General features: G+C 37.1%; 1 protein-coding gene across 3 annotated transcripts in view; it reads right to left on the bottom strand.

Annotated features, from left to right (window-relative positions):
• Positions 1-471: 471 nt before the first annotated feature.
• YTHDC2 (YTH N6-methyladenosine RNA binding protein C2) overlaps positions 472-17,926 on the bottom strand; it is a 37,664-nt gene continuing 20,209 nt past the window's right edge. For 2 of the 3 annotated variants that reach the window (XM_076361698.1, XM_076361699.1), the window contains exons 17-30: positions 17,088-17,170; positions 15,938-16,043; positions 15,680-15,799; positions 15,042-15,314; positions 14,375-14,501; positions 13,640-13,845; positions 12,895-13,090; positions 11,657-11,766; positions 9,831-10,123; positions 9,226-9,403; positions 7,970-8,173; positions 5,920-6,102; positions 4,598-4,701; positions 472-4,442 (exon numbers count right to left, since the gene is read on the bottom strand). In XM_076361698.1, coding sequence (XP_076217813.1) covers positions 4,621-4,701; positions 5,920-6,102; positions 7,970-8,173; positions 9,226-9,403; positions 9,831-10,123; positions 11,657-11,766; positions 12,895-13,090; positions 13,640-13,845; positions 14,375-14,501; positions 15,042-15,314; positions 15,680-15,799; positions 15,938-16,043; positions 17,088-17,170 — 2,160 coding nt within the window. In that variant the 3' untranslated portion in view covers positions 472-4,442; positions 4,598-4,620. Of the gene's footprint in view, positions 4,443-4,597; positions 4,702-5,919; positions 6,103-7,969; positions 8,174-9,225; positions 9,404-9,830; positions 10,124-11,656; positions 11,767-12,894; positions 13,091-13,639; positions 13,846-14,374; positions 14,502-15,041; positions 15,315-15,679; positions 15,800-15,937; positions 16,044-17,087; positions 17,171-17,926 lie in introns of those variants that run through there. The other variant, XM_076361700.1, reaches the window with a different exon arrangement.

Below are 17,926 nucleotides of genomic sequence, written 5' to 3'. Positions count from 1 at the left end.
CCTTGTTATAAGTGTAAATAAAGGAGAATGACCATACTCATATTGAGATCTGTCATTACTCCGGAATCGCAACTCCCGCTCCGTCGTCGACACTGAACAAAGGGAAACTCCGACAATAACTCTCTTTGGAGACCAAGCTGATACGAAGAGCGGAGTGAAAACAAATGTCAATACACAGCGTCAGGAAACCGGAATGGGCCCAATGGCTCAAAAGAGCGCTTTTCCAAAACATTCGAAGTGGTGGTTTTACAGACATAACATGAAACCAGAGCAGAAGATTCTGCAGAAAGAACTATCAGAAAATTCATGGCTGCACAGTGAAATAACCGTACAAACATTTTGCATGGATTTAACTGAAGTAATGTCTGGCCACAAAGACACCATTATTTCCACTGGATGAAACCTAGTACGGATGACAATGCAGAAAACATAAGAAGTTTACCTGAGAAAACAAGGTCACTTTCCTGAGTTTCAAGAGTGGAATATTTTATTGTAGACGTTCAGACAGACTCACTCAAAAATAATTTATGCTGATCTATTGAAAGTTACAATTCAGAAATGTGTATTACTATGGTATTAGCAAGAAACAGTTGTTCACTTCAGATTAAAAAGGCAATGACAGCACATTGAAAAAGGCATGACAACACGTATTTTTATTTAGAAATAGTTCTGCAAATTACTTTGCACAGCAAAACAAATTACTATACATAATATTGTTCAGTGTTCCTTCATTCAAAATAACCTCTTTTAGTAATTTAGTTCAATTATGAAAACACTTAAATCTACTATAGATATAAAATATACTATATGATGCTCCTTGCAGACTGTGGCATAGACAAGTTGCAGTATTGCTGTTTATGGAAAAAGCATTTACCTTCAGTTTTACAGACCATCTCTTATTGTTACTGAATGACAGGAGTGCAAAGGATGAGCAACAGCAACTACTGGTTGACTTTGTCTTCTAAAGGTGGTCTCAGAAGTCACTAGGAAGCACTGATACACTGTGGCACTGAGCGTACAATTAGAGAGATCAGAGGTAAGCTGCTTTTTTTTTTTTTAATCATCATTTAAAAAGCAGCGTAATCATCTCCTTACAGATGAACTTTTGATGCTTCAGTAGCTTCAAGAAAAGTCCCCTAGACCTGTTCTCTAAACGCTGCTCATCTCTGATATGGTCTTTCCTGAGTTCAGATGCTAACAGCAATCCTGAATGCATACCCATGAAGTTATGCGCAACTTAATGGGAAAAGGAGAGAAAGCAGAAAATACAAACAGGAAAGGAAAACGGAGTACAACTGAAAAACAAATTTCAGCTTATTAGAACGAAAAAGATGACATTAACTGTCCACACCGTCAGCATGGATTTATCCTAGTTTTGTCAGCATTAAAGTCATTAAAACAAAGACATGTGAAACAAGCAAAATGATGTGAACCTTGTTTTAAAGTACGTGCTAAAGTATCTGCTAAAATGAAAACAACTGTATGAAGTCTGATCGCCATGAAAACATTGACAAATCATGGAAGAAGAGGAAAGTAGTTTCAAGTGTACTTAAAAGCATCTCAATACATAATTAGCTCCTGCGCACTCCTCTTCTTTGCACACGCTTAGGGCCATTTTTAACCACCTGGACAGGAGGTATGACTGGGCACAGCAGAAACTACCTTTTTTAAGAGCTGGGCCCATGTAGGGCTGGGTGCTGTGCCTGTAAGGCCAGTGCCTATTGACTTTAAATGGGCTCCGGGTGGACCAGGACCCTTTTCAAATAGTGGGCACCAGTGGGCCACATGGGACAATGTCAACATAGGTCCTCCTCTGCCACAGGGGCTACTTCTAAAGCATGACTGATAACCAGCCTAGCAATGCTCAATTCCAAATCTGTGGGATTGGCCTAGGGAATGGCTGGGGTCCTCAGTCATCTCGGGGTACTTCTCTGAATATATGCTAATGCTGCCCAGAAGGCAGTGTCTACACTCCCAGCTGGAAGATGTAGTTGGATCCCAGATCCCAAAGTGAGTCTCCAGGCTTTTCAGTCTGAAACTCAGACGGTGTCCCCCCCTGTCACGTAATGTATTTGCAAGCCAGGTTAAATAATCCATCGTAACAGATTTGTAATAGCACTCAGTTTGGCTAGGTCTGTGCTCATGAAAGAGCATGCAGAGCCATCTGTCATATATCCAAGTAGCATCATACTCTGTTTTAACAACTGGTTGCATTAGTAAGTCTTCAGGAAGGGAAGAATTTGACACAGCGTTGTCTGAATCTGAATCAGATCAAGTATCACCCCTGTCGTCTGGGTCTCTATATGAAGAAATTCCCTTTTCCACACCTTCCAGACGATGGTCAAGTTTTTCCCAGACAGATACTGCTACATGCGGGACTATGTATTGCTCTGGTTTCTCTACATTAGCCTGATGGCTTTTAACACAGGCCAGGGCTAAAGTCTTCTCCTCTACTGCAGCCCCAGTGTCCTGCAGGGTGTGGGCCAATTAGTTTCATAGGTAGGCAACTTGGGCTTGGGCTGCTTTCAAACGCTGCATCTCTAAGCATCTCTAAGGCAATGAGCTAAGGAGATATAAGCAGGGTAACTCTCTCTTTGTGTTTCTGTCTTTCTGATTTTCTCTAATCAAAGTAGAATCTGACATCTGCAGGCAGGGCAAGGTCCTAAAATAATCAACTAAGGCATCCACTACAGGGTCAGGGTTGGTCATGATGCAGTGTACCATATCCCACTTCTGACACCAGAGTGTAAGGGCTTAAGGCAGCCCTGCCAAGTTATAGGTTCAGGATATGGTAACAGACACCAGACCAACAGCTTCAGGGACAAAGAGTTTAAATAACAGTACAGGAAGAAATACAGATCAGTAGTACAATTATCTGGGTCGTAACAACAGCAAGTCAAGTAATTCACCAAGACTGGGCTGGACCTAACATGCAGGCATGCAAAGACTTACATGACCATGGCTGTCAGGCAGGCAGCAGCTCTTCTCCAGACAAGTGACCCGGACCAGCCAACGACCTCAGGGAATGCAAATTCCTTGGTTGGACTGTCCTTTTTATCATCGAGCCACAGAAGCACTATTTGGACTTGTTAACCAAAAATTGCACCCCACCTCTGCTCCCCCTCTGTGCCAGCTCTGTCCCTGGTGTGCATGGGGCCTAGGAATCCTGTACAAGGCAATACCGCCCCTCATTGCTTTGTGGGCATGGGCCTGGAAGTATCGTATAAGGCAATACGAGCCTCACAGCTCCGTTGTATGCACTGTCTCCAGAAATACCATATTAGGCAATACTAGCCTTACAAGCACCCAGTTAGTCTTGCAAAGGCAAAACCGACTGTTTATGTATGGAAGTCACTACACAGAATACAAAAATGGATACACAGGGTACTCTGAACTGCATGAATATTCTTAGCACACGTGAAAAACGTAAATACAGGCTCAGAAGCAGAAAAAGCTCTTGGTTTAATCTAAGAATGACCACAAACGTAGGGCTGACAGTGAGCAGACTAAATTTATACAGTAGGTTAACGACTAAGGAGAAGCCCAATAAAACAAAACAACAGTAGCACAGAAGAAGAAAGAAATTGAAAGAAGAAGTATAGAAAGAAAGCATGAAGACTACGTTGAAAGATGAAGAAAGTGGTACTGGTTTTTTGGTGGGTTGTTTTTTTTTTTTTTTTGAAAGAAATAAAAATCTTCTAATAATGCCCAAGTTAATGAACTATTAGAATAGCATTTGGCAGCAGGCCTCTGAAAGACTGTTTCAGCTTGCCAAAGTGTGAGTACCTTTTAAAGGTGAAAAATAACTGAAACTGGGAACACCGCTGGACCAATCCACTCTCAAGTCTCATGCTCCTTTCACTTATGTATTTAAATTACAATTTTACATTCTCCAGCTGCCCAGTTGTTTGTATGAATATATCTTGCTCTCTTGCACCGTGCATATAGAAGTTCAACAAATACTTACAAAATCTTCCAATATATTTGGAGACATCTATTCTCAATTTATTTATTTTACGCAAACTGGAAGATTGATTAATTAATATTACACTGGTTTCTCTCATACATTTTACTGTGTTGAGAAAGCTTTAAATGTAAACTGTATATTTAAACTGTCTGCTGTGCTATTTTAAACCTACAAACAACTTATATGTGGTCCTTTGTTTCAAACTTAGTTTTGAACTTAACCATGTTCTTAAATATCAACTGCACGCTACTGTAAAAAAATAATTCAGTCAAAAACAGGCTGGTGAATAATGTTATGACATTTGCTAAGACAAGGAAATACTGAAACCAACATAATTTCCTCTTATTTTTCCACTGCTAGCTGCACAGCATGACTAACAACTTCAGGAGCTTGTTGCGCCACCTTCTTCCTCATCTTTATATTGTAGGCACGCTGCTGGTTCTAGTGGTTATAGCTGATGTTTCAACAACCACAGCTAAAAAAAAAAAATCAAAAGGAAGAGAATATTTAGTACTAAGTGTACCTTTCCTTCCATAAACTACAAAGTAAAAACAGTACTGTAATGATACATTGTATATAGATAGCTTTTCCTCTATCATAAAAACAGCAAGTAATGCATGAAATAACTACCTCTATCACATTACTCGACTTGCTCAATCAGTTGAGGTTTTTCCTGCCAAAGGAATATGGTCCCAAAGCTGTAGCAACTGCTCTCCAACTTGTGGTTCCAGCTCCTAAAAATGAGCAGGAAATTAGAGAAGTTATTTGCACTGCTACTATTGAACATATAGAGACTATTTATAACAAAATTGTTAGATGAAGTTACTGGTGATGGCTTTCAGTCTTTCTGAAAGAGCTCATTCCTTTTGCTCTTGAGACATACATTAGAACTCCCTGCACAGGAAGGTTTTTTCACTAAGGCTCAAGAGGAGATAAAAACTTTCATAAGCAACCCTGGCCTACAGGTTGTTTGGTTTTTTTTTTTTTTCATTCACAGTAAGATGTCAGTTCTTAAGAAGAGAGTTCTGAGTGAGCACACCACCACCATATACAAGAACATATGCACCATATACTTTTTACCTTCCACAGGTCACTTACTTATTAACTAAAGATCATTATTCTCCACATCTTTTAAGTTTAATTCTGTCAAGCGTGGTGGATAATGTGGAAAGGTAGGTCACAGGTAATACAGTGGCTCTTGGTGGAATCGTAGACATCAATATAAACCAGTTGTTTTTAAGATCATTAAGACTCCTTAGGTCTTAAGAGCCACTTACAACAGAAGCACTGTTAACTCCATCACGTGCTACATTCCTTTTCTCATTCTTACAGTATGTTCCTTTCCTCATTCTAACAACTGGAGAGGTTTTGAGGAAGAAGATGATACAAAAAGTTTAGCTCTAGCATCTCGTATCGAGGAGATATTTTGGGAGGGGACTGGGGAGAACACAGTAACTGCCACAGAGCACTCCTGTGCCAATTCTCTTCCAGCTTTTTGTAGTTGCATTTAGCTTTAACAGATTGGAGAACTGTCCTAAGCTTTATCCTACCTCAAATCTCAAGATTCTCTTCAGCCTTTACAGGAAACTCAAAGGTATAATTATGAACAGTAGTGTGGCAGACTATCTCAGGGAACAAATCTGAACCAAACGGGGAACAAATTTCCAGAACCAAAATTATAAATTCCAAAAAGCTTTTATTCTTGGAAGCATCCAACTTTAAAACTTTTTTTTAAATGCATATTAAACAAGAAACTGCTCTGATTTTATCAAAAAGCCTCCATTACTTCAACAGTAATGCATTAGTAGAATGTACAATGTGCATCAATGAACTGTGATTATTAGATTAGCAGATATATGAGGACAGTTGAGACAAATGACAAGGCTAAACAAGCTAATAACCAATACACAGGACTACCAAGTAAAGACGACTTTAGAAGAGAATAACATTACCTGGCCGTCTCTGCTTATTTGTACTCTCTTATTGTCGTTCCAAGGGTTGAGCAAATGGTGTGCAAACTGAAAAGGAATGCTTTCTTTGCAGATCCACTCCACCTTAAATACACCTCCGAAACCAGCAGATCCCCAGTCTTGACTTTTCTCACACCCTATCTCTGAAGCCATTCTAGCAAAACCCTGGAGCAAAAATTGAAATATGAAAGACAGAATTAGAACATATCTGCTTATGTTGGATTTAAATGAATGATTGGACTTCATACGAAACTTTCAAATTAGTTTCAAAAGTGATTCATACACTTTCCCCCATGAAGCTGGATCTTGTAAAATGTTTACTCTAGAAAGTTAAAAGAAGTATCATTTTTTTTCCCCCACTTCAAATATGCCTTCTAGAGTTTGACCACAGAGAATGTCTCTCAATTAATCTCTCACAATTACCATTAAAAGTTTTTTTAAGCTTTGTAACAGAGGCTGAAAAGGTGTTGTAAAAACATTTTAAGTGTAAGGAATCAAGATGAATGTTCTACTACATAATAGTCCATTAGCTATTCCTTGTTAGTTGTAAATATTTTTTGCAGAAATCCATTCCTTCCCATGTTCCCTCTATGTTAACAAACTTTCACACAGAATTAAGAGAGTGTAGCTGTTCTTCAAAGAAAGAAGTCAAAGTTGCTTTTAGTTCCTTCTTCAATGAAGCGGGAAGAAATTCCAACAAGACAAGTATTCAGAAAGAAAATGAAAGAATTTCATTTCTTATTCAAAGTTGCTTCTAACCTATTTAAGGACACCCCTACTTGTCCACACACCAAACAAAACAAAAAAAACCCAAACCCACCACACACCCAACTTACCAACTCTTCAGGCAAATTTATGCCAGTTATGACTTAGGAGGCCAAGAGATGCAGTGCACTACATAAGTTACCAGCACACACTACTGTTGTAAGACATGCAGTCCTAGATAGCTCAAGCCAGACTTAAATGGAAATTAATAAAAGGAACAGAGGAAAAATAAAGGTGGAAAGTAAAGAGACACTTGGTAAAAGAGAATATTAATAGGAATGTTAATCTCACATTCCCATGAATGTCCAGCGCATTGTCAAAACTGGAAGGGCAAGCAACATCCGCCACCTAAACTCCTGACTTCAGCACGTCTTCCCCTCCCAGCTTTCTCATCTAAGAGCATCAGCCCATTTTCAGTATCAAATGGCATGCTGAAAATTGCTTTCCAATATTACATCTGCATTTGCCAAATCATCCTACGTGTATCTTACCATAATCCTTCAGTGGTATCACCAAGACAGCTGTATTTGGCCTAGTTCATTAGATTTTAAGTTTAGCTGACTTTTATGAATAGTTCTATATAAAGAGGTAAGTTGAACTTTCTTTACCTGGAACAAATGAGTTTAGCCCTCTCTACAACACAGCTAACCTGCAACTTGGCACCACCAGGTCGAGTCTTTAACTTCAAATTGGCTACAAATTTGTCACCAAATTGTTGACAAATACCTTGCTAAACTTGAAGTCAACACATAGCTCTGGAAGAATCATGGCCATGACTTTCCAGCTTCCTAACTTTTAGAAACTACAGTTCAGGCAAAACAGATTTTACTAAAATTTGTAATAAAGACATCTGAGTTTCCTGGCTTTAGAAAGCTGTGACTTGATTATAACTGCTTGTTCACTTACAATATTTATTTTGGCATGCAGAGAAAAAAGTAGCAATCCCCTGCTTTGTTTGGATTTTGTTGTTCGTTTGTTTTGTTGTTGTTTTAAAGGATTAATGTCAGGTATAAACGTTATTCTGACTCAACATGTTTGGAGGCAATTCAGTCTTAGCCTTTGAGTGACAAACTCAAGTTAGCTAAAAGGGCATATTTCAGGGAAGAATGAAGTACTCTTTCCTCAGCAACCAGATACATTTGCTTGCTACTCTACTTATTAGAAGGTCAGAAGTCATAAGGAAAAACCTCCACACTACACAGTCATTTGCTGTGCTCTCCTAAACCATCAACCAAAGCTAATATTTAGTTATCAACTAAGGACTCACCTGAAAGTGTCCAGACCCTTGAACAGAAAATATTAAGTAAACCATGCTGCTCTCCCAAAAGGCTCTATTTAGTTTTCGTTCATTACTTGGTGTAGTAGACCATATACTCTTCTGTTGAGAAATATCAATGTTTTGCAAGTTGCTACTTTTCATTATAAAGTACCGAACTGGCATATTTGGTCTTGGTGAAGGAGATTTGGAACCCTGGAAAAATTAAATTAAATTAAGCTACAATAAAATAAACCAGGCTTTAGTTCTGAAGTTTTACACACATGAAGACAGAAATCCCTTGACTGCGCTCCTACCCTCCTCCCCCAGATTCTGAAAGAAACACAGAATCTATCAGCTGGTATTGTCTGAATTGGTTTTAAAATGTATTTCACATCTATTTTACATTTTTTAAGCACTTTCCAAAATAATAATTCATTCATGAGGGGCAACAAAGAAGTAGAGCAGAACAGGCATAAATAGTCTAGTGATTAATTACAATTCTTTGAAGTCTGACACACCTTCAGATGACACAAAATTAATCATTCCAGACCGCAGCCTGAAGCACACTAGTCACATTTCCAGCTTCAGGAAACATAAGGTTTCTCTCTTTTACATTGGCTGAATTTAAAAACTGAAAGACTTAAGAGGAATTATTAAATCCTCCAATGAGTCCATGCCTGGAAGAACAATGGGGTTTCCTCTCAGTGATCTGTTTAATATTACCACAGCTTACTATTCAAGTACATAGGGAGAATTATGCCAATAACGTCATTAAAAATATGTGCTTTGTTAAAATAACCATCCTAAAAAAAGCAAGCAGTCATAGTAAGGTATATAACACAAAACTTAAAGAGAATCAGTATCAACATATGCTATTACAGAAACAGAGGAAGGCAGAATCCAAAGAATTCAGAAGAGCATGTACTGTATACTAGTTTAGAAAAAAAAAATTAATACACCTTCACTTGTTATTATATCACGTTTAAAAAAAAAATCTGATTTTTTTCTACTTTGGATAGCTTTAACTCGGCAGTCTGCAAAGAATAGTATTTTTACTGTATTAAACTAGCGTAACAAGGATATTTAGTCTTGATTTTAAGTTCCAGAAAGAAATAAGTATTATGCAGCTGTTAAAAATTAAAATTTAAGTTAGGTTCTTAATTTATCAATATAATACCTGATAGTTGCTGAAAGACATCAGCAAAATTATTTCTGAAATTCTATTAATTTTGAAGAGTGGGGTAATTTGTTTATGAGAACTCTACCTTTCCAGATATTGGAGAGGAAGGACTAGCACAGGGGCTAGGATAGCTACTGCTGTCTGTAGACTTCACTGATGATTGATCTGACCTGTCATCAGAAGTTCGTTTGGAGTGCAGAATGTTTTTTTCTTTGTACTTCTTTGGCTGGTGAAGTGCAGGAGGCGTAGATTTCATTAAAACTCTAAAAAGTAAAGGTAGATACAGGACATACCAGGAGTTTCATAAGCGGTCACAGAACAATTTGTATCGACATATCTGCCTATTGCATGACTATATATATTACAGTAATTCCAAAACATATTAAACACTAACTAAAAAAAATACTGATCATGCATTGGTTTTGAATGCTAGGGTTAAACCTCTTCTGCTACTTCTTCCCAGAGACGACAATTCATGGACAACATTCCTGACTGCTCTCTCAAACAGCAGACACACATATGAAATACTTCTCAATGAAATCACAACTACAATGCAGCATAGGACAGTATCAATTATTTCAACTGTATTTCTGTTGTTTCTTCCTTTTTATTACTAGCAGAAATTCAAGTGATGCTTTTATAGCTAAATAAATTACAACCTACAGTCTCTAGAAGATCTCAAAAGCTTACTTTTCAGTATTAGAGGAGTCATCAGAGAATTCAGTTTCTGCTGAGCTTTTTCTACTGTTGGTTGACCTCCATGTAGATGCTAAAGGAAGTTCTTCAGAAGTCATAGGTCTTGGTCTCTGACCAATTCCTGAAGGCTGCTGCAAACCTGCAGACTGTTCTTCAGTACTTAAAACAGCTATAATTGCTCTTACAGTTGTTTCATCAACCTGAGACCATGGTTTAGAAGGAGCTCGCATACGACGCAGAAATAAGCTATGCCACTTCTGTCTGAGTTGCAACAGCAAACCAGCAGCCTGTAATGAATTTCAATTCTGTTAAAGACTAATAAAAATTAGATCAGACAGGTAAGGGTACCCTAAGTCTTTTCCTATCAGGCAGCATCTGGCATTCTGAAATGAACAGGGTCCAAACTGAAAGGCAAGACTAAAGTGCCAGGGAGGGGGAGAAAACCCCACATTTAAACTAAGCTGTTAAGTTATCTTTTCTTTCCTCGGGTGCAAGATCATTTTTAAAATATTTTATTTCATTTAGCTCTGCACCAAACTTAAAATTGTATTGTAAACCCACAGGATTTTTTTATTTTTCACTTTTAAAAATTAAAAAAAAAAAAAAAAAAAAAATCTTTTCATGCTTTATGCCCTTCCTCTCAATTCAGTCTGTATTCATGCACTCTTCATTCATACCTGAGGGGAAAGAGCTCTAAGTAACATATTTTTCTTACGCAGACTTCTGCTCAAATGAGATGACTGAATTTAGAAGACTATAGTCTAATTCCCATGTTATCAGAAACATTTCCATTAAAAAAAAAAAAAATTAAAAATAAAATAAAATTTAAAAAATCACGCTTTTGAACATCTCTGGAAAGGACAGTATTATTATTACATCTGATAAGTCCAAGTGTTTCATAACCCATAAACTACTTTGCCTCCTACCACAGCCTGAGCTTCTCAAGGACCTGAAGACTTCTACCTTCAAAAGGTTTTTTTCTTTTTCTAAAATCTGACAGCAACTTTCTTTCAGCAACTCCAACTTCAAGTGCTCCAATTTGACCGAACTTTAGTCATCCTCTCAGAGAAGGAAATACACAATATGCTATTGTGAATGTTCACTCAACTCCTGCTCAGATTTTGGCTAACCCCGCTCATACTGAGGCTTGATGTGTGCTGGGAGCAGTGCCATTAGGTCGAAGTGAGAGCACCACGTAGGCAGGCCAGAAAAAGCTGAAGGGCCATTATGCAGTTTGCTATCTCCAGCAGCCATTATCTTTTGTCTGGCAGTTTTGTCAGAATCTGCTAACTTATGGAAATGCACCAAACCTCCAAGCTGGAAGGTATAAAACATCAGCTTACCCAAAAAGCTTTTGAAGTGGATCCAACAGCAGCTGGACTGCTGAGGCTTTCCTGCTTCCCGGTGTGATACAGGGGATGCCCACACCGTGACAGAGGAAGAAGGATGAGCACTCTCACCGTCAGCTAGGTAACTAATTCTTTTTTTCTTTTTGCTCATAGGTGCATGAATTGAGAGTTACAGGTTATAAGTTACAAAACCTTACGACTTGAATGGTGAATAAGTGAATTCACACGATAGACAAGTCTGGGCAAAAGGGGATTGAGCCCCTGTTTGTTTGTTGTATTTCTTAATAAGCTCATGAAATAAAGGTTAAATCACAGAGTACATCATCCTGTAAATCTGAGAGACCTAAATGGACTGTGACAGCCATTCTTACAGGAAATTCTTGGTTACCCAAATGTTTCAGAAATCTTTTTAGGAAGAGAACATAAATATACTTCTACAAGAAACAAGCATCAAAGTGATACATTACTTACTTCAGGGTCCAGTTTGAGATGGAGCCATTCATCTAGCTTCAGTAGTGCCAAATTAGCAGTTGTTTTGTCCTCCATCTCACTATCACTGTTATCATTAGATACCCCATCCCCTGTATAAAAGGTGCATTAACATTTCTACATTATTTCCACTTACATACAAAAAACTGAACACTACTGTATTGCCAGCAATAAACCCATTTTCCTTCTAAATTTTATCTTAAAATGTAAACATTTGTAAAACCACTTTTTATTTTCTGCAAATACACCTCGGTGAAAAGTCTTTGCTTCAGTTAGCAGAACTCAAGTATCCAGACCTGCTGAGGGCCCTGCTATGTAAGCTATGATCTGACTCACTCATGTACCTTCATCAGTACCAACAAGCTATTATCAAACTTTTGCCTGAAGCTGTTTGCAAAACCACACATTACTCTATGATTTATTTCCTAGTAAAAGAGCAGATTTAAAGATCCATTAAGAAAAAAATAAATTATATATACATATGGCTATTAAGTAGGATTCTATTTTTTTTTTAAAAGTGCAATTCAATCAGCATAAACACTGTTTTAAGGGTAACAGTTTAAGAGCAAGACAGGAAAGCTTCAAAAATAACTTGGACTCTTACTTTGATTCAAACTAATATTTCTAGAGAACTGGCAGCAGGATAGATTATTTTTGCTTCTATTCCTACAGCACTCCATTTCAATTAAAAAAAAAAAGGAAATTTATATATATTCCCTATTACTTCTAGTTAATAGTATAGCTAATTGCCGTTAAAAGTTATCAGTAGAAAATAATCTTTAAAATGAATGTTTCAGCTGGAAGCAATATGAGTATTTGCCATATTGATAGTTTCTAAATTATTATTCAGTTTGAATAATCTGGTTCGAAGTATCAAATAAACTAGTCTGTAGAAAAAACATACATACTATACTTTTCAGCATTAGTATTGTCATTAGACATTCTGTTTGCATTTTTTATTTCTTTACAAACTATACTGTAATTCCTGAGATTTCAGAACTATGTAAGTGTAATTTATGGATATGAATCTATAATGATTCACAAAACTGAGACATTTATTACAGAGCCTATAAACTATTCTTAAACAGCTACAGGAACTATAGCTCTGTCATTTTAAGAATTAGCCAATATATGTATTAAATATTCTTGAAAAATCAGCCTTCCATATCACATACTAGTATCTACCAATGGAAACATTCCAAATCCAAACCCCACTATACCTCGAAAGGATGAAGGTTCCTGCAAAGCATTACTTGGTAATCTAGCTGGTCCACAGAAGAGTGACACAGTGACAGGTGTTACAACAGAACAGCATCTGATATTTGCTATCCTGTGAGCTCTCGTCATTTCATCATATATAAGCCAGTCTGTAGGGAGTGCCTGAATGGCTGCAGCTTGCCCATTTGCCGGCGGAATCTGTGCAAGAGCAAGTAAGACTAGGCTAGTTTACACTCTATTTGTAATTAAAATAAATTTTAACATATTTCTTATTTTATATATGTAGAAATAAATACATATTTATATGCACATAAACTTATATATACAAATAAAAAAGTGAGAGAGAATTCAACCAGACTCACAGATTATCCTACCACCTTGAAACAAAATACTTGCTTTAAAAAAGGATCTCAAAAAAAAAATCAGTTTCAGAGCAGAACTTCTTCCTGCTATTATGAGCAGGGATTGTTACATCTTTAAAACAGTTTCGTAACTAGGGTTTTTTTACCATTTTGCCTCGTTCCATCTAGAAGGAGGACTAACTGAAATAAGTTTTGATGAAATAATATTGGAAAAATAAACTAACACAAATTCTTTATTTTATCAACTGCCAGGAAAAGTATTTTCTAAAAATGCAGTGTTTAACGCACATGCTGCTCTTAAAGTACTGACAACTATGAAGAGACATTTCTAAAACGTTTGATATAGTGCTCTTTTTTGTGAACTATAAATTCAAAGTGATTTTACCTTTTTATACTGAGGTTGACTAAGAACAGAGGTAGGATGAAATCGCACTTTCTTCTCCTTTGGTCCAGTCAAAACCAAGCTTTCTCTGTCTACATGCACTAGATTGGGATACATCCCAGCCACTAAGGCAGCTTTAACTACAGCCCAGTTTTCAGAGTTAGTATTAACATCTCTAATATCAGCTCCTCCTCTGGCTCTAACAAAACCTGAAGAAAAAAGAGGACAAAAATGTGTTATATTTGCTTGTATTTAAGATATACTTTTTTGCCTCTCAAAAGGAATTGGGGGGGGGGGGGGGGGGAAGTGAAATAAACTGCAAATTTGTTGCATTTTTCACCACTGCCAACCCTAACAGCACCAAGAAGAAACCATTGTACTGAAATCCTTCCTGATAAGGAGTTTTATACTAACAGAGAATAGAATTACTTTTTACAACCCAAAGACATTTCCTACGGAAATAATTCATTAGAGCGTAAAAATCCAAGGAAACATATCTCACACTGAAAGCCAGTGGCATGTGGAACAATCAGGGCACTTTCAGTTAGATCAGCTGTTCCCCAGCCACACTTCCTCACTCTAGCATCTGCACCATGCCCAGCATGAATGTGTACTGGTCTGTTTCAAATTAACGAAAATGACACCAGTGAACACTATTCTTGTTACAATTTGTATACACTTGTACTAGGTATACACTTGACTCCAAAACTATGTTAAAATTTTTTCCAAGCTATTTACCTGAGGCTCTAAGCTGGCCAAGCAACTGTGTTCTCATTCCTATGATGATTTCCATCGTGGCTTGAGAAAGGAAGTTCTTTTCACAGAAGGCTCTCTCCCAGCCATCACTGCGTGCCTTCTGCCATGCCTGTAAAGAATTTTTTTTTTACATTTGCCTATTAATTAGCTAAAATAAAAAAAAAATGCACCTTTTTTAAAAAATGACATTTACATCAATAAAATGAAGGCAAAAACCATTCTGAAAGAAGGGAAATGTATCAAACCAGATTTTTTTTCTCCTGGTTAAGTACAAGATTCTCTTTACCCATTCCCTAAATTTAAAATAATGATCTTAACATAATGATCTTTATAATAACTTAATATAATGATCTTATAATAACATAATGATCATTATGTTAGTTATCAGCATAGCAGGATATAAAGTGGCATCTTGTTGGAACATTCAGAATTTAACCAGGTTTGAAAATATAAGCAAAAAATCTGACAAAAAGTGTTCCCTCACAAATTTATGAGTCCAATATACAGGAAGGCCACTAGGCAAAAATGAAGTTTCTTCTCTAAAGACTTAATCGTAGTCTATCATTCTACATCCAACTTGATTGGTACATTATTTACTTTGATATGTAATCTATTGCAATTAGTACTCTTTCTGAAGATGAAATAATACCTGGAAAGCCCTGAGAAGCGCCATATGGTCACTAAATGTTCCTGCAGTAAAACGTTTTCTACACAGCATGGCTGCACGCTTTTGAGAGGCCAGTGTAGGTAGGACGAAAGGGTCTCGATATGCAAGAGTGCAAGCAATAGTAAGAATAGGATCCAGGCACTTCAGAACAACAGCACACAACACCATTTTACCAAGGTGTGGCTCTACTGGTAATTCAGTGAGATGATAACCAAGTTCAGTGAGGTCTTCCCAAGGGTCCATGGCATCTATTGTCTGTTTAAGGAAGAAAAAAAAAAAGGGGGGGGAGGGGGGCGGGAGGGGGAAAGTGGACAAAATTAATTTGCAATAAAAGCAGAAAGGATGTGAATACTGGACATTAACTAGACTTGTTCCCAAACACTAAGAAAGCAAGTCAAACTCTTAACAGTTTGAGATGAGATTTTTAAGCACTCTCTTCCCTTAACATGGAAAAATACATCCATGCACACAAAATTAAAATAGACAACACACAAAAATTCAAAGCATCCTTAAGTAACTAAACAACAATCTCAGTACAAACAAAACTCAGTAAGATATGTTGCCACACCACAAATATAGAATCAAATACAATTCCCATCTAAATGTATTCCTCTGCTGACCTTAAGCATTTGCACAGCATTTCTCACAATTAAAGCTGGTGGAGGATCAGGAGCTTTCATAAGAAAGTCAACAATTGGACAATTAATTGGAGCCAGAAGTTTTGTGTGTAAACAAAGCTCCTGCAAGTTAAAAAGCAAAAAAAGATTGTTAAGATTGGGGGGGGGGGGGGGGGGGGGACCCAAACAGTTTGAGTTCATAGTATGGTTCGATGATAAAAAACATTTTTTAAAAGTTATAATTTCTAACTGAACGTGCACCTGAAGTGGCATTCTTAGAAGTTCTGGAGTCTGAAATTCCAACATATTCTGAAATCGGAGCCTGCTGAAGAGACGAAAACAGACTCCAGGCTGACAGCGTCCAGCCCTTGAAAATAAAATATGGTAAGTTGTTGAAAATTAGAATTTCTTAAAAAAAAAAAAAAAAGACAAAACATCACCACCACACACGCGCACACACACTTAGAATGGAAATGTAGAAGCAGGTCTAAGAAAAAGATAATTTTGTCATTAAGTGTAAGTCCCACACATGAGGTGAGAGTTTTCCAGTACATGGATTATTTTTGATAGTATGTAAATTTGTTACTATAATTTTACCCTAACCCTGAAAGACCTGGAGAAAAAAAAATAAAGCCTCTCTAAAAACAAAGTGATGTGGGTTTCTTGCTAACCTAAGATCAATCCAAATCTCAACTGTCCTTTGCTGTAAGAAATGTAAGTCGTAAACTTCATTTCTTCCTCTTCACATACCACAGATAGTTGGAAGTTACTCTGGGAGTAAAAGGTAGAATGAAGACCAAACAACTTGTGAGTGAGGGGACAGAGACAGCAAATGCTCACATTCACGCTCAAATTCCTGCAGGTTAATGCCGATATCACATCACCAAACAGGCATTTGTTGCTACATATCCTCTTAGCCCTCACCCAGTGTTGGTAAGAATACGATAAAGGCCTGTTAAGACATGAGTAGTTTGGAGAAGGTCAATAAGGAATCACTACTCAATGTCTCTTTTAATATAGGGAAGAAGGGGCATCAATTAAAAACTAGCAATAGGCAGCCCTTTGCCCAGAGATAAGTTGTGAAACACCTTATTGGACACTGTGGCTGCTGGTGCTACATGGGAGAAACAGGAAGGAGAACAAGTTCTTGGGGGAAAAACAACCTAGACCTCATGCAAGCTTTGGGAAATTCCTGAGTGTCACTTTTCTACGACTTGGGAAATTACTCCAAGGAAATACATGCTGACCCTTACTCTTCTGCAGAGAATCACCATTGACCATTGTCCAACACAACAGTGGACTAGGCTAGTAACGTTACCCAGTGTGGCTGCTATTATGTTGTGTACTTTATCCTTAACATACAGGACAGTGGATATCTGCAAAATAAAATTCAGTATGAAGCATTTATTACCTGCCTTTTCTCTGGATAGCACTGGCTTTTGAAATCCACACCATTTTTAGCATTGTAACACAACTCAGTGCATCAAAAGACTTCTATAAAAGCAAAGCAAGGAACATAAAAAGAAGATTGAATAGGGTACATGAAATAAAAGTTACTAATGATTTAGATCATCAACAGAAGTTCTCTAGGGAAAAAAAAAAAAAGCACCAGCAGCTTCTGGCACAAAGGTATGTTCTAAAACACTTAGTTTTGAGTGAATTTATGCTACCTCCTTCGCAGTATCTTTGTGCTACACAGTTCTCTAAATTAAAGTTTTCTAGTCAACAGGTAATTGTAAGTCAATAGAAGACATGGATTGTGTTTTGTGGTATCACAAACCAAGCAAAAATATGTTATTATATTGAATAAAGTTTTTCTCTTTGTCTCACTTGGAAATTACATCCTTATTTTCCTACATTTGATGCAAAATTACAAAAAAAAATTGTATTACAATGGGAACTTCAGAAATTTGGTGTGCGTATCTCCTATGAAACCCAATTTTATTTTCTAAGCCATGTACTAGGTCTTAAACTGCCTCATTGTATCACTTTTCTTGAACAAGTAATTAGGGAATGGGCATTCAACACATCAAAAGCAATGCTTAAAAATTTAATGGATTAGACTTGGGCTAGACACAATAGTAGGACAAAGGGAACTCCCAGTGTTCTCCAAGTCTCAAGAAGATGGCAGTCTAAACTGATGGACTTGTTTTAAAAAAATCAAACAGAAATACTAAATTAACAACAACAAAAAAAAGATACAGATATATCAATATATCAACCTGTAATAGCTTTTACAGGGTTTTTAAA

This window comes from Aptenodytes patagonicus, chromosome Z (genome assembly GCF_965638725.1).
Source record: "Aptenodytes patagonicus chromosome Z, bAptPat1.pri.cur, whole genome shotgun sequence".
Lineage (NCBI taxonomy): Eukaryota > Metazoa > Chordata > Aves > Sphenisciformes > Spheniscidae > Aptenodytes > Aptenodytes patagonicus.
Note: the sequence above shows the minus strand (reverse complement) of the source record. Positions and strands in the feature narration are given on the sequence as shown.